The sequence below is a fragment of the Dipodomys ordii genome, unplaced genomic scaffold, assembly GCF_000151885.1.
Source record: "Dipodomys ordii isolate 6190 unplaced genomic scaffold, Dord_2.0 Scaffold36, whole genome shotgun sequence".
NCBI classification, from domain to species: Eukaryota; Metazoa; Chordata; class Mammalia; order Rodentia; family Heteromyidae; genus Dipodomys; species Dipodomys ordii.
Genome location: NW_012267252.1, coordinates 14,119,224 through 14,141,727, shown reverse-complemented (window position 1 = coordinate 14,141,727; position 22,504 = coordinate 14,119,224). Strand labels below are relative to the sequence as shown.

General features: G+C 46.8%; 2 protein-coding genes across 4 annotated transcripts in view; one reads left to right on the top strand and one right to left on the bottom strand.

Annotated features, from left to right (window-relative positions):
• Nucleotides 1-16,694, top strand: part of Nrap (nebulin-related anchoring protein) — a 67,603-nt gene extending 50,909 nt beyond the window's left edge. Inside the window, exons 33-43 of one of the 3 annotated variants that reach the window (XM_013017617.1) lie at nucleotides 976-1,080; nucleotides 1,415-1,522; nucleotides 2,388-2,699; nucleotides 7,770-7,874; nucleotides 8,620-8,718; nucleotides 9,993-10,097; nucleotides 13,355-13,462; nucleotides 14,968-15,279; nucleotides 15,827-15,956; nucleotides 16,115-16,122; nucleotides 16,513-16,672. In XM_013017617.1, the coding sequence (XP_012873071.1) occupies nucleotides 976-1,080; nucleotides 1,415-1,522; nucleotides 2,388-2,699; nucleotides 7,770-7,874; nucleotides 8,620-8,718; nucleotides 9,993-10,097; nucleotides 13,355-13,462; nucleotides 14,968-15,279; nucleotides 15,827-15,956; nucleotides 16,115-16,122; nucleotides 16,513-16,617 (1,497 nt within the window). In that variant the 3' untranslated portion in view covers nucleotides 16,618-16,672. Of the gene's footprint in view, nucleotides 1-975; nucleotides 1,081-1,414; nucleotides 1,523-2,387; nucleotides 2,700-7,769; nucleotides 7,875-8,619; nucleotides 8,719-9,992; nucleotides 10,098-13,354; nucleotides 13,463-14,967; nucleotides 15,280-15,826; nucleotides 15,959-16,114; nucleotides 16,123-16,512 lie in introns of all 3 variants that reach the window. The other 2 variants (XM_013017616.1, XM_013017618.1) reach the window with 2 other exon arrangements.
• A 370-nt stretch (nucleotides 16,695-17,064) lies between these two features.
• Nucleotides 17,065-22,504, bottom strand: part of Habp2 (hyaluronan binding protein 2) — a 46,397-nt gene continuing 40,957 nt past the window's right edge. Inside the window, exons 8-12 of the mRNA XM_013017609.1 lie at nucleotides 22,127-22,364; nucleotides 21,104-21,246; nucleotides 19,736-19,870; nucleotides 17,753-17,898; nucleotides 17,065-17,229 (exon numbers count right to left, since the gene is read on the bottom strand). Coding sequence (XP_012873063.1) covers nucleotides 17,065-17,229; nucleotides 17,753-17,898; nucleotides 19,736-19,870; nucleotides 21,104-21,246; nucleotides 22,127-22,364 — 827 coding nt within the window. The remainder of the gene's footprint in view (nucleotides 17,230-17,752; nucleotides 17,899-19,735; nucleotides 19,871-21,103; nucleotides 21,247-22,126; nucleotides 22,365-22,504) is intronic.

Below are 22,504 nucleotides of genomic sequence, written 5' to 3'. Positions count from 1 at the left end.
ATGGGACTTTTCTGCCTGGGCTAGCTTTGAACTGTGATCATCAGATCTCAGCTTTCCACATAGCTAGGATTGCAAGTTTGAGCTACCAGCACCTGGCATCTCCAACTTTTGGAAGTTAGGAGGCGATTTGCCCATTTATACTTCTGGTTTCCACATTACCTACCTCCAAAACTTAGAAATGGCAACTGAAAGAAGTCCAAAGAGATGGGATTCATGACCTTAGACAAAACTGTTACCAATGTACAGTGGTTATTTAACCTTTCTTTCTTCCTTTGTGTCCTGAGTGCTGCAGAGTGACCAGCCCTTTGAGATGGCCTCTGGCCTTGGAGAGAAGCCACCAAGCATAGCCTTGTACCTCACTGGGAGGACTGGTGCTTTAGTAGCAGAGCCCCAGGGGTCCTGGCTGACTACCCTGAGGAAAGCACTCAGGGAAGTTAGAGGAGGATACTGGCCAGTGCTGGCTGGTGCTTCTTTCGTCAGACAGGGGATCTCCTACATTTTCCAGATCTTAATGCCTTGTGCTATGCTGTCAAATAAAAGGCCACCAACAGTTGAATTTATTTGTAGTTTCTCAGCCTTTTTTTTTTTTTTTTTGCCAGTTCCAGGGCTTGAACTCTGGGCCTGGGCACTGTCCCTGAGCTTCTTTGGCTCAAGGCTAGCACTCTACCACTTGAGCCACAGTGCTACTTTTGGCTTTTTCTGTGTATGTGGTACTGAGGAATCGAACCCAGGCAAGCACTCTACCACTAAGCCACATTCCCAGCCCACCAAATTGCAGTTCCTTGCATATCTCTTTTATTTTATTCAATGTGACTACTGAAGACTGCTTTTCTTGAAAGCAGTATTACCTTCCTTATGTCTGAGGGTATTTCTGGGACCCAGCAGATAACGTTTTGGTTGTCAGTGGGGTCTTCTGGTGCTGCAGATATACACAGCATTTGTCTCATGTTGTTGTTTATTTGTTTTGGGATGCAGCGTCTCTACAAAGCGGCCGGAGAGGATGCTCGACACCAGTACACAGTGACCGTGGGTCTGCCTGAGTTTATCCGAGCAAAAACCAATGCAGCCAATCTGAGCGACGTAAGCATTTCTTCTTGTGGAAGTTCACGCATGAGCCACATGTGTTGGTGTGTGCGAAGCAGTCTAACCATAACATTTTACAGGCGCTTTTTTAAACACATGCTCTAGACACCCACATTCAAACCACCCTTTCACCAGTGTGTTCCATCCACACGTGTGCTCAAGGCCTACCACGGGGTGTGTGCTAATAAGATTTTCTCTGCCAAACAGAAAGCATTTGCGAGTCTCAGAAATCAATTCTGGAACAGTACTCTACAAATGAAAGAAGTGGCCTTTGTTCGCTGATTCGTGTGTTTCTCTTTTTTTTAAAGATGTACATGTGTTCCCACTTTAGGCAAAATACAAGGAGGCCTGGCGTAATCTTCGTGCTCAAGGCTACAAGCTGACAGCCGATGCTCTCCCCTTCCAGGCTGCGAGAGCCTCTGGAGACATCGCCAGCGATGTGAGCAGAATGCTGTGACCTTCCATCCTGCCTAATTTCTGTTAACTTCATGTAAAACAATGTCTACGGTTGATTTGCCTGAATTAAAGCAAATCTCTAACCATGTGAGACAAGATGTCACCTGCAGAATATATTAGCTCTGAATGAGGTCCTTTGATGGAAGGAGGGAAAGAAAGGCAATGCTAATCACAAGCTAAATTCAAGCAAAGGGCTCTGGGCGGGCAGGCGCTGGTGCTGGAGGTTTATTTCTAACTGCAAAGTCTAGGCAGCAGTCTCCGTAATGTGTGGACCGCCTGCTTTGGATGAGAAAGAATGAGAAAGAGAAGAAGCTATAGAGGAATTGCCAGGCAGGTGGCTGTACTGTGCACCCCGCTTGGCGCTAGGTGGTTCCCTTTGGTGCTTGTTTGCCAGCTGCGACTCCTGCATCACAGCTCTGGGACATGAAGGTGACTTTCTCTTTCCCACAAACAATTCACAGAAAAGGTGGACTTCAAATAAATAGATCCTGTCTTTGGGGTTTAATATTTTGCCAAGAGGGAATGCATAAAACACAAATTTCGCTCTTGCCTTTTTTGTTTGTTTGATAAATTCCTATTGGCCACAGTATCCATAAGGGGAGCGGAGCTCCTCACTCTGGATTCTAGCATCTCATTTTAATGTGATGAGAAGAACAACGTTTTAACTGTTGAGTTCCCCTGGGAGAAGACGGTACTCTCTCCGGCCAGTCCCCCACTATGGTGGTTCTTAAAATATCACCTCCCAGAACAAGAAGAGGTCATTTTTCTGGGGGTCTTTGATGACGGGTATAGATGGAAGTTAAGTCAGTTGTGTGCACGACCCTGACCAGCCCGCTCCATGCTTCTAGTTTCTCTACAGACATGACTTTGTGAAGGAACGAGGGAGGCTCGTTGGGGTCCGGAGTGTAAGTGATGACCCTCGGCTTCAGCACTGCCAGAGGATGGGCCAGCTACAAAGTGACCATCACTACCGGAGGGAGGCAGCCAGCAGCCAATCCCAGTGCCACCTGCCCAGGGACATGCTGCATCTGGTCCACGCTAGGAAGGCCCAGGCTCTGGCCAGTGATCACGACTACCGGACACAGTACCATGAATTCACATCGCTACCTGAGGACCTGAAGATGGCCTGGGCCAAGAAAGCCCATGCCCTGCAGAGCGAGGTAGGGAGGGGGTCTTAGGGAACGCAAACTAGGCACACCAGAGTGCAAATCTCTGCTTATCCCATGGCTTTCTGGATTAGCCTTATCCCAAACAATGACCTGTTTAACCTGTGCCTTCTAGGTGGATACCATACATTTAATCATTCGGCCAGTATTTATTGAGCCCCTACTATATTCCAGACACTATGCTAGGCCCCAGTAATGCAGGAATCAACAAAAGAATTACATAGTTCTCGTACTCATGAAACTTGAATTGTCTTAGAGGAAGGTTAACCATAATGGATGAGGGAAATTGTTGTGTGTCAGAGGATGATTTTTGCTATGGGAACAAATGGACTGGAAAAATGGGTTGGCAGTGGGTGGGATGTGCCTGGACTTCTGCAATTTAAAATAGGGCATTGAGTATTTCTTATTCTTTGTTCAAATGTGATATTTGAACAAAGGCCAAGAAGAGAGAAGAGGATAGAGAACTTTAGGTAAATAGAATAGCAAAGTCAAAGGCTAAAGGCCTGCACAAGGAGCAGCCCTGGCATATTTGAGGTCAGAGGGAAGCAAATGAATGAAGGGATTTTGCAGGGATGGATCACAGAGCACAGCGCCTAGGCCAAGGGCAGGAAATCTGGCGGTAAGGCAACAAACAGTACAAATAATGCAGCTGTGACCCACACTGGCTCCCCCTTCCATTGTTCTTCTCCTTGCTAACCTCTAGGGTGGGCTGGTTGTTGCTCCTGTTTTATGGATGAGGGCATAATGGAGGTAACTGAAACAGGGCTGACTCCAGAACCCACACTTTGAACCCCTCTGGCTTCTTGGTGGGAGCTTGGAGCAGGGTGTCACACCCCTCTTCTCATGATGCAGGTATAAATCCTGAAGTCCAAAAACAGTGATTTGATTGCTGAGAGGTGGGTCTAGATTCTATTTAGAGTCCTCCTGCCTCCAGGGGGCAAGGTAGAGATCTCCCCCAACAACAAGGGAAAGCTTGATTATCCGGTGCTGCACCAAGCACTTGCTTGTGAAGTCCTTATTTCTTGGGAGAAAAGAAACTTTTGGGTAGATGCAGAGGCAACTGGAAGCCAAAAGACAGAAACTGGAATTCAGCTTTTTTCTTACTGGCAGGATGTCCTGGAGCAACCTTTACCTCCTAGCCTTCCCCTCTAGATTAGAAAGGTAACACGGTTTGGTCTCCATAATGTTTTCTTTTTTTTTAAGTGGTGGTATCAATTTAGTGTCTTATTTCATTTTACTGAGGAAGGAAATAGAAACCTAAACATTACCTTAGAGATATGATTTTAGTTTATTTCTGAAAAGAAAGAAAATGTTAACATAAAAAATAGAATGTAGACAAGCATTAGTAGCTCATGCCTGTCATCCTAGCTGCGTGGGAGGCTGTGATACGGAGAATTGCAGTTCCAGACCAGCAAAAAAAAATAGTTTTCCAGGGAAAGAGTTCCCCAGATCCCATTTCGACACAAAGGCTAGGCACAGTGATATATGACTGTCATCCCATCTATGATAGGAAGCATACATAGTATGATTGAGAACTAGGTCAGCCCAGGCAAAAATTGAGATCCTATCTCAAAAAAGCTAACCCAAGCAAAAGGGGCTGGAGAGGTATGGCCTCAAAACAGTAGAGCCCCTGCCTAGCAAGCATGAAGTCTTGAGTTCAACTCCAATACTGCCCCTTGTCCTACCAAAAAAAAAAAAAAACCATAATTTTAACAGGAGAAATGGGAGTTAGTGACCTCATATTGACATTTTCTTTTCATTTTTAAAAAATTACTTTCAAGTAGGTATATAAAGGAAATTCAATTATATACTAACATTTAAAAAACATAAGATTTGTATTAAAATTTTAGAGGCTAAGAGATTACTACTACTTAAAATTTAAATGATCATATTATGATATGTGCCTTGTTTTCAGATTCTAAATTGGTTAATTTAGGAGACAGAATTCCAAGCTGACATGAATAGTTGACCTTAGAACATTCAACTTTATTTATAGTCCTTTTCAAAAATCCAGTCTCACATGGCTGATTCTGTTCTGTTGAAAAGAAGTTAACGTTCAACACAGTCCGGGCCCCTCAGCACTCTGGGAAGGGTCCATGAAACTGAAGTGCCTCTTCTGTCTCCTCCTCTCTGTGTCAGAAGAAAGCTTTGGCTCACACCAAAGGGACCTGAAAGATGTCCCTGCATCTCATGCCTAGCTCCACATGATGTGGTCTGGCCCTGTTCTTCCCTGGAGCTCACCTGTCCCTCATGTGCTAGCCTGTGCAATGTCCCATCGTGGGTGTGTGCTAGTCCATGTCTGTCCTTCTTTGGTCCCTGTAGGCTCCCTCGGGGGGGGGGGGCAGTTGGCTGATAAAAACAGGCTGCATTTTCCCCTTTAGACATCACAGCAGCAGAAGCAGCAGTGGTAATCATAAATGGAAACCTTAACACAGGGGCCAGGTGTGAGTGTAAATGTTTTGCCCAGTCCCACTTAATATCTAGGTAGGTTGCCATTTTAGCAATCAATAATAAGGTACTAATTTAACTTATTCAGGCTACAAGTTGGCAGCAAAATGACTTGCTCAAGACCCTCCAACTGTAGGAAGTGAAGTAGGGCTGCTAGCTTTGGCCTTGTGGGCCTTGGTTCAGCCTCGTTGGCTTTCCCAGATGGCTGGGTTATAAGCCCGGGGTCTCCAGTCTGGGCTGTAAAGCACCACCAGTGTGGCTTACCCAGAGCACATCTTGTCACTGCTCTTCTGAGACCCCAAACCATCATTTGAGCACCAAAGGACCAAATGAGACAATGGTCTTAAAAAAAACGCACTATAACAAGATGGTGATGATAATGTCCCTTATTAACATCACAGTATGCCCCTTCCTCCAGCCAGTCCTTTGGGCACATTTTTTGGCATAGTTTCCTGTGTTCCTTAGAACTAAAGAGACTGAATGCTGCAGCTAGCCTATGTATAAAACCTCCAAAATGAGGGTGCTGGGAAACCCCAGGTATGAATCTGCAGGTGGCTTCTGGGCTTTTCTACGTACAAGGAAAAGAGTGAGGCTGCATTTGGCAAAGCCAGATTCAATGGGCAGTTTAAGACAGGTCTGTTCTTACCTTGGAATTATTCCCCAAACCATCTTGGGGTAGCTGACACCTCTCGGCTTCCCCTTCTCCTCCTCACCCCCCTTTTATCCTGAAGTCTGGGGCAGATGTGTTGTTTTTAGGGTCTGCGTGAATAGTCAAAGCTGAGCTGTGAGATATCAATAGACAACCCATTTATAAGAGAGATCTTTGGGGAGCCTGCATCTTGCTTTCTGACTTACCTGCGATCGTACTGTTCAGCCCTCAACAAAAGACAAGTTGAAAGAGCGCTCCCCACTTCATCTGGCTTATGAAAGGGAGAAGGCCTGGCTGTGAGGAGACCCTGTAGGATTACTCTCTCCAACTTAGAAATTTATCCAATTTTCTCTGTTCTTTATCAAGAGTCGAAGGCAAAAGCTTTGCCGGTGTAGACTGAAAGATCGAGGTATAAAAAAAGCAATCTTACTGACATGGGGTTTTGAAACCTGCTCCGCAGCCTGAGTGATGTCTTCCCTCAGCAGTTGGAAGGCAGAGTCGAATTTGCACGGGGCATTAACCAGCAGACAGTAGATCAGAAACGGCCCCTCTTTGAGACCAGCTGTGAGGAGCACTGTGAATCCTGAAATGAAAGACAACTAAAAAGGCTGGCAGGCTGGTATCTGGAGTGATATTTTGCGTTACAGCACAGCTTATATCTAAATTAGAGAAATGCCATCAACTTCGTTTAGATCCAAATTTTAGATTTCCTTAGAGAGGCATTTTTCACCTTTTAAAAAAATACCTAATTACCATAAAGAGAAGAAGAAAGGTATTTGGTGGCTGACTCATTGTAGGTAATGTGGGCAGATCAAGGAATCTTCATAAGGGTTGACGTTTTAGGGAGCCTCTAATTAGACACATTGTCTTAAAGCAGCTCTTAGGTTGTTTTTCCTCTCAGGAATAGTGCTAGAGGCTTAATCTTCTGAGCTCTTAAAATGGAAAAAGTAAGATAAAACTTGTCCTGTTTTTGCAGTCTTAAGCAAACAGTGGGGAGGGGAGGCAAACTGAGGCATGAAATGATTAAAATGGACAGTATTAGCCAGATGCATGAGAATTTGTTTTAGTTGCTAAAGTCCTCCTGTAATTGACTCTCACGTCCACCACTTCCAGTAACTACCACGGGAACAAAAATCCAACAATGCTCTCAAACCATTTTTTATGAGAACAGAGGGATTATTAAGACCTTCATGTATGACAGAGAGAAACTGAGTCACATTTTGCTAAAAAAATGATTTGCTCTAAATCATTATAGGTTTATCTAGGATTCAATATCCTTTTATCAGCTGAACAATGGGTAGATTGCTCTATTCAGGCAGTCATTTGCTTTACTGGCAGAATGCAACACAATAATCCTACCTGATGCTTGGATTTGAGCCCTATCCCCATCATGCGCTCTCTCTCTCTCTCTCTCTTTCTCTCTCTCTCTCTCTCTCTCTTTTTCTCTCTCTGATGGTACTAGGATTTGAACTCCAAGCTTTGCAATTGTTAGGTGGGTGCTCTACCACTTAAGCCACAACTCTGTAGAGTTTAGTTTACTTTTCAGATATCAGCTGAACAATGTATGTGGAGACTGTCTTCTGCTTTTGGCTAGACTGGCCTTGGACCATGATCTTCTGGCCTATACCTGTAGTAACTAGGAGATACACATGTGCCAGCATGCCTGACCCTCAGCTTTTTTTCTTAGATTAATCATCCACTTACGTCATTATTTTGTGCTTCATGTTTTGCTAATTCACTAGTCTGGATTTTTGTGTGTTACACATGATCCACTATTTAATTCCCAGGGAGGAAAAAAAAGAAAACCATAAATTCAGAATTGTACTTGATAATCCACTCACAATGAAGTGATTGAACTGTAGAGATGCAACATAATTACACATGCTATTACAAATCAAGGATGTTTTGAAATACCTTCATCATTCTACATACTGTCCTGATAGAAGCCCATGATTTTCTTCCTCCAGTTTCACTACAAGTCAGACCTAGAAGGCATGAAGGGGACTGGATGGCTGGCACTGAGATCCCCGCAGATGGAGAGTGCAAAGAAGGCGGGAAAACTCATCAGTGAGGTACCATAAGCCTGTCCTCCTAAAATGATGTGGGTGACCTAGCATTTCTTTTGAAGACAGAGCCTGCTTACAGAGTGAATGGCCCAAGAGGGAACCAGGGCTGCTGGCAACTCATTAGTATCCTAGAGCCATTTGTAAACCAAATTCTAAAACTAAGTGACATTTCCCTCCAAACAATTCCACTGCTGGGGTACTAAAGGCAAAACACATTAGGAGATCCTCAATAAATACCTGATGCACAGTTATGACCTAGAATGGTCCATGATTTTCACTGGAAGAGGGAGGAGTATGTATTTCCACACTGCATTTACTGGAAGTGCCTGTTGTCTAGCAACCATCTGGTTTCAGATGGTGTTAACAGTTGCACAGGGATAGCAACACTGACTGACTTTCCACCAGACTGATGACCTGGGATTCCTGTCCTGAAATCCCCATGAGGTGGCACCACCAACTTTAGTCTCTTAATAACCTTACATGGACAGACAGGATCTGAGCAAGGCCCCATTAGTGCTGACTTTCACTGAATTCTCTCACAATGAGGAGAAATAAATATCCAATGTTTCTGATCACAAAGGAGAATTTGGATTTTTCCTATAGTCTTAATAGTTATGTGCCCACCAGAAAGAGAGACTTGTCTTCTAGTGATGCCATTGGTCCATTTGGTCCTGAGAAAGCAGGGTGAAGATGGATTAAAACCCATGATGTTTGACTGGGTTGTGTGGAAATCTTTGTCTTCTCCTTGTAGAGTAAATACCGTACCAAACCAGACAGCATGAAGTTCACTACTGTGGTTGATTCCCCAGACCTGGTTCATGCTCAAAATAGCTATATACACTGCAATGAGGTGAGTTCTTTGTCCTCATTCACTTGGGCACATGGCAAAGGTACTGTTACTTACTGGCCAGGGCTGAGGAATACAGGTTCTGGATTGATGTGGGTGGGCACCTTCTGTCTCACATGATTGCTAGAAGAGATTGTGAATCCCTTCCAATCTTGGCTCCCTTATTTGAAGGAGGGGGTTGGGGGTGAGGGATAATGATAGCATCCATTTCATATGATTAAGTGAATTAACTGATTAAGTGAATTAACTGAGGATTAAATAAATAAAAGCAAACAAAGCTTTTAGCAAAATGCCAGGAACACAATAAGTCTTCCACAAATGCCCCTTATTATAGTGAGACTCATAATAATAATAGTGCCAGATATTATTGATGAGCTCTCAGCTCATCATCTTAATTGCTAATGGAAAGTGATATTATTAAAAGCTTAATATAACCCAGTTAGGGAAAAAAAGAGAAAACAGTTATATTCCAAGCTTCTTTCTGCTTTGCTCCCATGTAATTTAGCCCCATTTCCTCTCTCTTGCATTTATTTCAAAGAACAGGAAGCTATGTGTCTTTTTGTTCCCCCTGAATGGCCAAGGGTTTCCATCCTTTCCACAGTGACAGAGTGGCCCCATCTCACAGAGCCTGTCTAAACCAGCTCATGTTTGCAAAGCCCAGATCGCATGTGAGAATGGATCGGATTTATAATATATTCTCCTAAACTTGTTTGCCATTCTTAAGATAGTGACAACAATAAAGCTGGAGTCTTGGAAACTGGGTTTTCCTGAGATCAAGGAGAACTGAAAGCCTTAATTTCCTGAATGCATAAAGACATTTTTATAATGAAAAGAATCAATTATGTCCTTTTTATAATAAGATCGATATAATCCTCTTTATAATAAAAAGGATGGGTAGTGACCAACAATCAGAGGTCTGAGTGCACACCTCATTAATAGCAAAAAGAACATGAATTAATTGCAAAGACTTTCTGAAATACACACACATTTCTACTGAACAAAACAAAAGTTATAGCCAACCAAGGTGCTGGCTTCTGCCCCATTTGCAGCGGATCTTTCTTGAGAAATCTTTTTTTAACCAGGGTTTATTTAAAACCAGCCACTCCACTTGACCTTGGTCACACAGTCACCCTTCTCTCAGCAGAGGGTTCTAGAAGGCAATTCAAGGAAGGGCTGGGTTTAGCTCCATCGGGTGGGCAGGTTATCAAGGAGATGGGACAGGAAAAGAATCAGTTGCTTTTCGTTCTATCTTGACCATAAGTCTGCCTTACCCACAGCGCCTGTACAGAGCTGGAGACGCAGAATCCCTGCACAGATACACCCTGATTCCTGACCATCCTGAATTCACCAGAGCTCGCCTCAATGCGCGGCACCTGAGTGATGTAAGTGAGCTTGTGCTTCATGGGGCAGGAGTCTACTTTTGTAAAACTATCTGTGGCTTTTGTTTGTTAAAAAGCCCTAGGAACAGGGCTTGGAAGAGTACAGCACCTGAATGGAGATCAGGACAAACTGCTTCTGTGACTTTTGGTCATGTTCCCTCACCAGGGCTCAGGATGAGGCTGAGCTACACAGAAGTTTCCTCTGGCTCTCCAAATTCTGGGTCTTGATCTGGCTCCAAGACCTCACTTCTATGCCGAGTTACAGGCAAGGGAGTGGTACCCACGGGCCCAGTAGGTGGAGACCCCTCAGCTATTCAAAGGACTATCACCATGGAGATGGAGTAGCACCACCTCTCCCCACAGTTTGGGAAGATGCTCCATGGTAGCTGGGTTCATCCCAGCACAGCTCACTCCTTTGTGTAAGCAACCCGACCCTCCAGCACTCCCAATTTCCCTTTGGACGCATGCTCTTTGCGTGAATACCCAAGATGTTGTTTCCTAAATCCAGGCTTCTTGTTAGCAGGGGTTGGAGGCCCCCAGTTGAAACAGAATAGACAGCCACACGGCCAGCAAGGCTGTGATCCCCGGATAACAGGTAGAGAGGCAGCAGAATCAAAAGACACCGTCAGATCGGAACAACACAGGCTGAGTGTGTTGGCCCGGGGCAGCCTGCGGCCTCCTAGAGCCCAGCCATTCTTTCCTCCTTGGCCTGGCCATTGTGTCCTGGGGCTGCGTGCAGATCGACAGCTGCTGCCGCTCACCTCAGAGGTGGCTGCCTCGCAGGGGTTGGCAGAGGCGCCTTCTAGTTAGCGTGTGTATTAGTTTGTTACGTTTGTAAAGCCCTGTGGGATCCCACGCGGTGAATGCGCTGGTGCTTTGTAAATATGAGTTATTATGACCATTTGATACTTTTGAGGGATGAACCAAGGATAATTTTAGAACAGCAGCTCTGGTGGGCGGGCCTCCCATCCGGGAAAACTGGCCCGCCCTTCGGCAGAGCTGACACACAACATTCAGCTCATTAATGCCCAATAGGGAGGCCAGGCCTTCAGTGGAAGGACTCTCAGAGGCCCACAGCCATGAAACTGGGCTGAAACTACCGGTTCATTTTGGGTCCCTGCTTAAGGAGGACAGCCACCCCTGGCTGGTGAAGGGAGCATGTTTTTCTCTCACAAAGGGGGTCCAGCCCACAGAGTCCCAGAGCTGGAATTAGCTGCGGGGGCCTGCAGGTGCAGAGAACTCATGAAACTCATTTGAAAGAGCACTTCTTTGGGGGCGTGTAGAATATGCACAATTGGATCAAGTGCAGTGTGAGGAGGACGTGGAGGCAAAGTGACCTTCCTGGGCAAAGAAAGCTATTGAGATGTGTAAGGCAGCCGAAATAACTCAAAAATCAAATGACTCTAATGTGTGAGGACGGGGACAAAACTGCGCCCACTGTGATCAAGAAGAGGAACACCCAGGGTTCCAAATCAAAGAGTCCGCGGAATCTAAAGAATCCCAGTGGCAAGGCAAAAACCCCAACAGAATAGAAAACTCATGGAGAAAGTGGTCACAAGCAAGCAAATAGTATACAGTGAGGAGCGCCAGAGAAATGCAGCTAGCAAACCAGCCCCAGCTAAGGCCAGTCTCTCCACAGTTGAACCTGTTGTCACTGAGGCTCAAAAGCCGGGGGGCATTGGGCATCAAAGGGATGATGTTGGACTTTGATGTTGTGTAAAGTTCAGTGTCATTAACTGGCCCACATCTGGTATAGAGACCCTTATCAAGAAGGTACATGGAGAGCAGTGGGGTCCTGACTCTACTTATTACTCTAGTACCTACGGGGGCATTAATCCAGGAAGCAGGATGCTAACTAATGAGGGTTGTTGATCTCCCATTATCTGAATGCTTTGCTCCTGCTATGTGTCTTTCAGTCCTAGCTGCTCAGCTCAGCAGTGAAGGAGTAAATCTAACCATTCTGGTTCTGTGGCCCATCTGTTAAGGGATTTCCTTAAACAAGAACTGGGTTCAGACTTACAGGATACAGTGGATGTTTGGCCCATGACTAGGGGTCTTGGATACTAGAGTGAGAGGTGAGGATTAGAAGTAAAAGTGACAATGACTGTAGCACATAAATATGAGGAGACCCCTGGTTTGCTCGAGCGCTCTGTGGTCCCTTCTCATCGCAGGCCCAGTGTGGGAGAGGGTGAGGTGCTTGGCTTTTCTCTTGGCCTCTTCCTTTGCTCAGTCCCCCTCAAGCTCCTATAGAACAGCACACCAGCCTTGACCTCTATTTCCAGATGACAAAAGTAAGGCACTTCAGCGCCCCATGACCTGCTGTCACTCACAGAACAAGAGAGCCAATGACAGGGTCTGGGGCTGTCACTTTGTAATCTGTTGGTGATGTGGCTGCCCTGTTGTCTCCCTTCTGTGGGGCTGAATAAAGGACAAGCCTCCACTGGGACCTCCCGAAGACTCCTTTCATGGAGCCATTCTCTTATCTTGAAAGAAAAATGAGCTCCAAGAAGGCACAGAAAATTGTGAGGCCCCTATCACTGATGTGGCTCAAACTGAGGATTAAGAGGACATGATTATAGACTCCCAGAGGGGATGTCAGAGCTATGGAAAAAGGGAAGAAATCCAAAAAGAAGAAAAACAGTAGGAGAGACATGGGACAGGGGCCTGATGAGGTGTTGATAACATGTTGTGTTCAGTGGAGGGCTCCTGCTTTCCCTGTAGGTTCCCTAGGATGCTCATGAGATATAGCTTGCCTCATCTTGAAGGTGTGCTGTTATCCCAACCAGTCCAAGGGGTCCCCTGGGAGTCAATGGGATTAACACTGGGTCCCAATTAATATTGGGATCAATAATGGGATGCTTGGGTCTGTTCTAAGACCCAAAGACAGCACTGTTCACCCATGGGAAGAAACTGGGGTCTGGTACTTTGAGCTCTGGCATCTAGAGACTGCACATGAGATACAAAGAATGAGTGCGGAGATGGGAAAAATGGTAGGGGTCTCTGAGAACAGGGGTGTGGCAAGTGAGCCAGACTGGAACCCCATGAGAACAGGGCCTAGTCAGCAGGTTGGAAGCTTAGAGTAGAAATCCTTCATGACTAGCCCCACCAGTCTCAGAGCTGAGGAGTCCCCAGATGGACAGCGGCCATGGGTCTTTCCTCCCAGGAGTGTGCCATATTTAGAAACCACTCCTCCTGAGAACAAATAACACTCAAGCCATCGACATCCTCTTGCTTACCCACACTTTGGTTTTTCAATCCAGAAAGTCTACAGAAAGTCTTGGGAGCAGAACCGGGCTGGTGGCTATGACTTCAGGCTGGATGCCATCCCGTTCCAGACTGCCCGGGTGTCCAGGGAGATTGCCAGTGACGTAAGACCCCACGCTCTGACAGAGTTCATGCTTTTTCTCCAGTGCTGCTGGAAGGCTCAGGACAGGCGCCAAGACACACACACTCTCTCTCTCTCTCTCTCTCTCTCTCTCTCTCTCTCTTTTTCTCCATACCAAAATAGGCCTGTTTTCTAGGATTTTAGCAAAATATTCTAACTCTGTGTGTTTTAGGCGCACCCTTTGTTTTGACAGCAATAGGGCTTGGATTCAGGGCCTAGCTTACCTCTTCAGCCACACCCTTGTTCTGTTGTTTCAGTTATTTATTGATTAGGGTCTCCATCCAGTTTATGCTTGGGGCCTTCCAGGACCATGATCCTCCTATTTACACCTTTCACATAGTTGGGATGACAGGCATGAATCACCACACCAGGTTTATTGCTTGAGATGAGATCTGGATAATGTTTTATTTGGGCTTCCTTCAAACCATGACCTTTCCAATCTCTGCTTCCTGACTTGCTAGAATTATAAGTGTGCCTAATCTAGGACAGGCACTCTTAAAAGTTGTTGGACCAACACCTACAAGTCAGCGAATACATGACTGGTTAGTTGATTCCTAGTATGGGAACTTCTTTTAGCTGAACCACATTGTGATAGAGGAGAAAGCAATGGAGCTTTTGCCCACCAGCACTCAGTTGATGCCTCGTAGGTGGAATGGCTATTTGTTTGTGATGAAGTGCTTAAATTATCTGCACTCAAATGTTTGCATCTCTGAAATAAGGATCAAATACTTGTCTCATAGGATTGATGGAGGGATGGAAGGAAAACAGTTGTTTTTGTAATGTCTGACACATAACAGGCCTCTGTGACTACTGAAAAGGAGAATGTCATTGACTAGACACTGGACATCTATCCATGTGTGTTTGTTTGCCAGTCCACATTGAGCCAAGTACCCCAGACCAGTCATTCAGTAATGTCCTTAACAATTTGGTGTTTTGGCATCCAAGAAAGTGATTGGTGGCTTGTCTCACTGAAGAAAATAAAGACCCATTTTGGTGTCAAGTGTATATAGTAGGAATATATATGATGAATAAGGAATTTAGGAACACAAAATGAAACTGGTCTATCACTGTGAATGGTTTGAGAGGCCCTAGATTAGGTCCTGGGAGACTAGAAAGAAGTCAGCAACAGAATGGACAGCCTTCTCTCCCAGTAGAGTATTAATTAAAGCATCAATAATACCAGGTTCCACCATCAGTGGTCTGGATTGGTGTTAGACTTGAAGCTCAGCTCTCGTTTCATTGAATTTACTCAATGAAACTGGGACAGAGATTCTTATTTCCTATTTTATCACACGGTAAAACCAAGGCTCTGAGAGGCTCAATAACTGGCCCCAGACCTCACAGCTAGGTCTTCCGGAATCCAACGCTTGTGTTCCTAACCCACTGCTGGGCTTCTGGTTGAGAACCCTGTGAGCTGGCCCTATCAGACAGGCTGACCCAGGGGGGAGGTGGGCCCCTATGACCCCACTCTGCTCCTCTGACCTGTAGTTCCGGTACAAAGAGGCCTTCCTGCGCGACCGTGGTCTGCAGATTGGGTACCGCAGCGTCCATGATGACCCAAGGATGAGACATTTCCTCAACGTCGGCAGGCTCCAGAGTGACAACGAGTACAAGAAGGACTTTGCCATGAGTCGGTCCCAGTTCCACAGCCGCCCAGACCAGCCTGGCTTCCTCCAGGCTAAGAGAAGCCAGCAACTGGCCAGTGATGTGCACTACAGGCAGCCCCTGCCACAGCCCACCTGCGACCCAGAGCAGTTGAGCCTGAAGCATGCGCAGAAGGCCCACCAGCTGCAGAGTGATGTGAGCCGTCTTTACACAGTCCATGCCACCTTCTAGGGGAAGACATCTAAGATACATGACACTTTGGTACCAGAAATAACCAGTAACCACCACTGCTTCCATCTCTGCTGTAGGCTGATGCTTCCCGGGCATTTTATTGACAAGTATGCCTCATTTTATAGACAAGTCTCAGAATGGCAGGCCCTGGATGTTGAGTGTGAGACCCCAAGCTCTGGGGTCATTATGCTATACTGTTTCTAAGGGATCACACAAGAGTTACCTAGCCTGGCCCTTGCCCAGTCCCTGAAGCTCAGCCAAGGGAAGTGACCTCCCTAAGGCCTCGGAGCTCAGACTTGAACCAGGAGGCCCCAGCCTACCACACCCCCGCTGCAGCTACACCACTGGAAGGATAGTTACACGCCAGTCAGGCTCAACACATGACATCTTGTTGTCTTAATGGCAACCACATCTTCTGAATCTCACAGCTGCCTTTTAAATCCTATCTCCTCTGTGGTAAAGCTCCCCAAACTCTGCCAACAAACTCCTCTCGTTTCCTCCTTTTCCCAAGGTCAAGTACAAATCCGATCTGAACCTGACCCGAGGTGTTGGCTGGACCCCTCCCGGGTCCTACAAAGTAGAAATGGCTCGGCGGGCAGCAGAACTGGCCAATGCAAGGGCGCTGGGTCTCCGGGGAGCTTGTGTGAGTAGAAAGCTACAAATCCACTCTGCCTTGCAAAACCACAGGAAAGGCAAACTCATTGTTGCTTTTCAAAGTTTATTTTTGGCCAAAGGTCAGCCGGCTCTAAAGAAGTGTGAAATGCAGCTCAAGCAAGGTGCCTAATTTCATGGGTCTGAGATGACCGGGTGGGTGACATGTGGGTTAAACTTCCTGCAGGGTTTTCTCTGAAGTCACAGCCATTAGTTCTGCAGAGGCAAACCTACCAGAGCGACATCAATCCCGGGCCAGGGCAGACCGGGCTGTGCTGACTGCTAGCTCGTTACATGTGCGGAAAGGGTCAGGGACTTGCTGGCGATAACAGTCTGCATTTTGAACCCTACTTTGTTCAGAAGAAAGATGCCATGTCTAAATGAGGGATTGCCTTGGCTTCTTTCTCATTTTTGCCTTGAGGTTCCTTTTTCTTGGGCAGGGTAGAGAGGGGACACGGTGAGCATGCATCTGGGGGTCTTAGTATATCTTGTGAGGTGGGGAAAGGAGGCACCTCTTAACATGGGGGGTATGTTTAATTTCTTCAGGGGGGGCTGGAGGCAGTGGAGGCTGAAGATCATCCACATGGGCAGGTGAACCCAGACGCCACTGAGATTCTGCATGTCAAAAGGAAGAAGGCTCTGCTGTTGTGAGGGAACTGAGAGAGAAACCACAGTGGAAGTTTGCTAGCCAGAGATGTGATTTAGATGGCTTTGGTGGGGGCAAGCTGTTAAAACGGCATAGCAGCCCATCCCCAGAGCTGTCGTCATTAAATGACAACTCTGAGAGCAAATGGAAATTGTGTTTTGGTCTTCTTTCCAGGACGGTGGTTGGGAGGGAAGCAAACATTTACATTTTACATTGGTTGCATCCTTTTTGGGGTCCCTGGGCGGGGTGGGGAGGAGAAGGAGTCTGATTTAAATGGAACAAAAGTTGGTACAGCCATGCCCAGGCTTGGCAGCACCTGCCTCTGCCCAGGGCATGCCCACTCTGCCATGCGGCCTTCTGGAGACCGTAGGAGGGCGTCCTTGGCCACCTGGGAGGGGCCTGCCTTGTCTGGTGCAGAGGAGGAGAGGCTTTGAGGTTCAAGGGACAGCACCTCAGAAGCCAGCCTCCCTTTGTATGGTGACTTTGATCCAGTTTAAGAACTTAGTGACTTGGGTGTAGACTCCTGGCTTCTTCCCACATTCCTGGCCCCAGCTCACAATCCCGTAGACATAGTAGATGCCATCCTTCTCACAGGTCAGGGGGCCTCCAGAGTCACCCTGAAGGACCAAGTGGCAGGAGTTAGTCCTGGGAAACATTACATCCAGACACCTGACAGGTAGCAGGAGTGATGGGGTAGTGGACTTCTCTGGAAAGCAGTGACAAGACTTCCTGTACCTCCCATGATATGAGGCATGGGAGAGAAGCTAACACCATCCCCAGTCCTGAGTCTCAGAGGGCATAGCAGAGAAGCCCCGAGCTAGAGCTACATCCCTGTGCACAAAGCCCTGTTTCTTGACTCAATGGGATCACCACTTTCAGTTCTCAGGGGTCCTCTACTTTGCTTGGCAAGTGACCACAACTTCTAGTTGCTATTGGCTGAGATAATGATGGTGGCCTCCCCTTCACCAATGCTGTAGGAGTAAAGTCAGATAATGCAGGCAGCCTGACCCCTATGCTAAGTCACCCTGGCTGTGTAGACTCAGAGCCTTCCATCCTAGGTGTCTAAGGGGTATCTGTTCTAGCATAGTATCTTGTCATTCTCTCCTCCTGCCCCTCCAACTACCCTTTGGAGTCTCTGACCTGGCAGGTATCTGGACCAGGTTTCTGGAGGTTGCCTGCACAAATCATACTGTCATCAATCATGTGGTCATAGAGTTGGCGAGAATTGCACAGCTTGTTGGCAATCAACTTGACTTTGGCATCCAAGAGTTGACGGGAGCCATCCCCTGTGTAGTTAAAAAAAAAAAAGTCACTACCTTGGGCATCAGAATGGTACCTACCCAACCTGAAGTCATCAGTAGTAAGAAAAAGACCACTGGCTTTCACCTAAGGAAGTCCCCCCCCCCCCGAAATGGTAGAAAAGCCCATCTTCCAGCATTGGGGATCCTTCCTTCAGCCTGTATGTATCATGCTGGTGCAGATCTGCACAGCTGCCCTATCACCAAGATCAGTTACTTACTCCCATTTCTGTCTCCTAACTAGACCATGTGCTCTGGGAAAACAGGGATGGTGTCTTTAGCAGAAGACCTGAGAGGTAGATTCTGGATTGGATGGATGGGAGATGGATGGATGGGAGATGGATGGGTTGGTTAAGTGTCCTGGTGCATTAAATTACCTGTTTCCCACAGAAGATATCCTTCTCCCATTAAAGATATGGTGGCGCACACTAGTAAACCCAGCTATAAAGTAGGTAGAGGCAGGAAGAGCATGACTTTGAGATCATCTGAGACAAAATAAGCAAGACCTCATCTCAAAAAATAAAATTCAAGGGGCTGGGAAGGTGGCTCAGTGGTAGAGTGCTTGCCTTGCATGCCTGAGGCCCTGGGTTCGATTCCTCAGCACCACATAAGCAAAAAGAAAAAAGCCGGAAGTGGCGCTGTGGCTCAAGTGGTAGAGCGCTAGCCTTGAGCTGAAGAGCTGAGGGACAGTGCCCAGGCCAAGAGTTCAGGCCCCACGACCGGACCCAAAAAAAATAAATAAAATAAGATTCAAAAGGGCTAGAGATATTGCTCAAGACTCAGGGATAGACTTCTTTTTCTACCAAGGGCCATTTGGATATTTATAACATTGATTATAGGCCACACAAAATTACCAATACAAGAAGATAGCTGCTGGCAACCAATGAGAAGAACGCAAGAAGCCTGTATGTCTGTCTTGTCCTGTACCAAATGGTTTATTGGGCCTTATGTGGCACATAACCCAGATGTTCCCACACTCCTAGATCAAGTGTTAAAGCACTTGTCTAGCATGCTGGATACCGCAAAAGAAAAGAAAATGTTATCTTTGAAGATAGTCTTAGAGAACTATTTGTGAAAAAATAAAATCATTCTAACCCAAGGCTCTGTAAGATTTCCCAACGAAGTCATGACCACGTTGAGCAGACCACATGGAGCAGAATAGAGGTGGAAAGGTTTAGATAGACTGCAATGAAGATAGCTACAAAGAGTTTGTCTGGTTGACCTCAAGTCCAATTAGCTAGAAATTTCCTTTCTCAAAAGCCTCTGACAAATGTGTGTATTCCATTTTACATTCTGCATGAATGCAGACCTATTCAAAATGATTCTTGCTTTCCATGATTAGGGACAAGATAGGGTGGGGAAAGAAATAGCTTTTGAATATTTGAGAAAGACTTGAGATACTCAGCTGAATTTCTCTTGTGTTCAACTGTCTAACCTTGCTGTGACCATAAGAACTCCAAGCCTTGGAGCTAAGTATGATTAGTAAGAAACTAAAACCAAAGCGTTTGAGCAACAAGGCCAAGAAACAAATGCATGTCTGCCTGAAGCCAATGTTCTCTTCCCAGTGTCGGGAAGAGGTTTGGTCTTCACCTACAGGGGATCAATGCCCGAGGAAGGTCAGGGTTGAGGGAGGGCATCAGGGAGCACTGTGACCTCTGGGAAGATGAGGGTGAGATTTACCCAGTGCCTCGGTGAAGAGACAGACACTGCTGACAATGTATTTAGGAACTTATTTCAAGGGCCAGAGGGCCTGTGAAGTTGGCCCTTAATTCCTCTGGTCAGTAGAGTTCTCCTGAGCCTTGGGAGAACAGAGGTCCAGACATACCTGTTTCTGTCACCCCCCAGCCAGAGATGTGGCACTCTGTCCCAGAGGGGAAGGGTGCTTCAGGCAAACAGATGGTCTTCACGTATTTGGACTCCAGAGCACAATGACCGTCAACTGGCTTGAGCTTGAGCAGAGCTGGGGAGGAAGAGAAAAGGTGGATGGTGCTCAGCTCCTGCTTAGGGAAGCACAGCTCCAGCTCACTTGACCTACCCACGACTGAAAACCTGCTCACTCTGTCATTTAAGTTTTTAAGCTTCCACCGTGGAGGAGCTGCATGCAGAGAATCATACCAAGAAAGATAATTTAACTTGAAGGCAATTTCAATCCTTTTTTAAAATTTTTTCAATTTTAATTTTTTGCCAGTCCTGGGGCTTGAACTCCGGGCTTGGGTGCTGTGCCCAAGCTTCTTCTGCTCGAGGCTAGCTAGCTGTCTACCACTTGAGCCACAGTGCCACTTCCAGCCTTTTCTGAGTAATTTATTGGAGACAGACATCTCGTAGACTTTCCTGCCTGGACTGGCTTCAAACCATGATCCTCAGATCTCAGCTGAGTATCTAGGATTGCAGGGGTGAGTTACCAGTTCCCAGCTTGAATCCATTTTTAAAAGTATGTGGCAGAGAAAGAGAGAGAGAGAAAGACAGAGACAGAGATACAGAGACAGAGACAGACAGAGGAGAAGAGAAAGAAGAAAGTAAAAGGAAAAGAAGAAGAGGGAAAGAAAGACGAAAAGAGAGGAGAGGAGAGGATGGGAGGGGGAAGAAGAAGAGGCAGGAGATGGGAAATAGAAGGGGAGAGAAGAGGCTGAAGAGGGGAGGAGAGTAGAGAGAAGGAGAGAAAGAGAGGAAGAGAGGAGAAAGGAGGGGAGGTGAGGGGGAAAGAAAGAAGAAGGAAGGGAAGAGGAGGGGAAGGGAGGGGAAGGAGAAGACATGCCAGGAAGTAGGCAATGGGACCGAGAGGCCTGTTTCCAGTAACCAACCTAAGACTGTCATTGCCTCTCTACCTGAGCACCCACAAGTGCCAAGTGTTCCCCCCGTGCTTATCACGACACTTAATGCACCCCTATCTTCTAGAAGAGAAAACTGAAATTCAGGGAGGTGACCTGGCTCCTGGCTAGGCCTTGAGGGGAGCTGGGATTCAAGCTAAGCGCTGTGCACAGTACAGCGTTCCTAGCACTTCTCTTGTGCCCTTTGGTCCACATAGCCCTCACATACACTCTTAAGAACTGAACAGCTCAGGAGTTCTCTATGTTACAGGGTCCACAGGAACCAAGTGATCAAGAGCACCTTCCAGGGTGAACCCTCATCTCTGCAGCAGTGGAAGGGTCTTCCCAGGCTGAGATGCAGGTGAGACACAAGAAAGGGCACTTGCCGATATCGTTGTGAGGAATCTCATCTTCTTCATTGTACTGGCTGTACTTGAGGATCTTCTCCACCTGGAAGCTCTGCTCATGGAACTCTGTCTTCTTCAGGTCCTGGTCCCCCAGCACGACTTTTAAATGTCTGGTTTTTATTCTGGGAGGGGAAAATAACAGTCAGGAAATGGCTCTGGGGTGTCAGAACTGGGAGCCATGCCCTGGCTCCACTCCTGGTGAGCTGCCTGGCCTCTGCAGCCTCTCCCTCATAGAACGGTGGGCTTCCACATACAATAGTGTGAGGAAACTGATGAGTGGAGGCAGTCTCTCAATACAAGCTAGCATTTTTGTATCACTTTCCCTGGGAGCCTCCCATTTCCCCTGGACTGTGCTAAAAAGGGCAGCTAATGAAATCTGAATCTCATCAGGGGTGCTAAGGTCCTACGTGGCTGACTTCTCCTGGGAGACCCCTCCTAGAGTTCCCAGAAGTGGACTGAAGATGCTCAAGGCCACCTCCAAATCTGCCCTGACCATGAGCCGGGGAAATGGCTACTCCACAGCTCTCAGAAGTCACTTGCTTCTCTAAGGTCCACAGGAGGCCTAGCTGAGGAGGTCTGAGCCCAGAGGCTCACTGATGACGATATCAGACAGTAGAACGAGTTATTTTCCCCTGGTAATAGCAAAATGACAGATGTCCAGGAAGCAGACAGACCTCGGCTCAATCCCAGTCACCCACTTCCTTTTCACAGGATGTTAGACTAGGTACTACACTTGCCCAAGACCAGGTTTTCTTTACGAGAAAGGAATAATAATATATTCTTCCCTTCCATGGATAGTTACTGAGAACTGCCACCATACAAAGACCCGCAATATAGACCCTGGGCGTACTGCAGTTATTAAATCTGACGGGCTTGCTTCCCTCTCTCGGCTTGTCTCTCAAGAGCTGATTTTGGGGTATTAACTGTCATGTGATACATGTAGTGGTCAGGGTAAGCTTTCTAGCCATGGGAGTGCTATTCCCTCTGAGGTACGCCACCTACTCAGTGCAGTGGGCAGCAGTGAGCACCCAACAGGGATGGATCAGGGCCCCCCCACAGAAGTGGCCTTGGGGCATAGGGGTGGTCAGTGGCATGGAGGTCTGCAGGGAGGCCTGCCATGGGTGCTTGCCCGCCGTGCTCTTAAAGCCTCCGTAGATCCGCTTGACCGGCTCAGCTGTCTCCGTCCTCCCGCAGGAATCAAACTCAGGTTGCTTGATCGATGGCTCCATTGGGCTCTCCTCTGGAGAAAGACAAAGCATGCAACTTGGGCATCTCTAGTCCCAGAAAGTGACATCATTGAAAGTGTGATTTCAAGTCAAACAGCAAGTGGGTGTGCAGAGCTAGAGATTGCCCGCAGGTAGGCATGCAGACTTTGATACT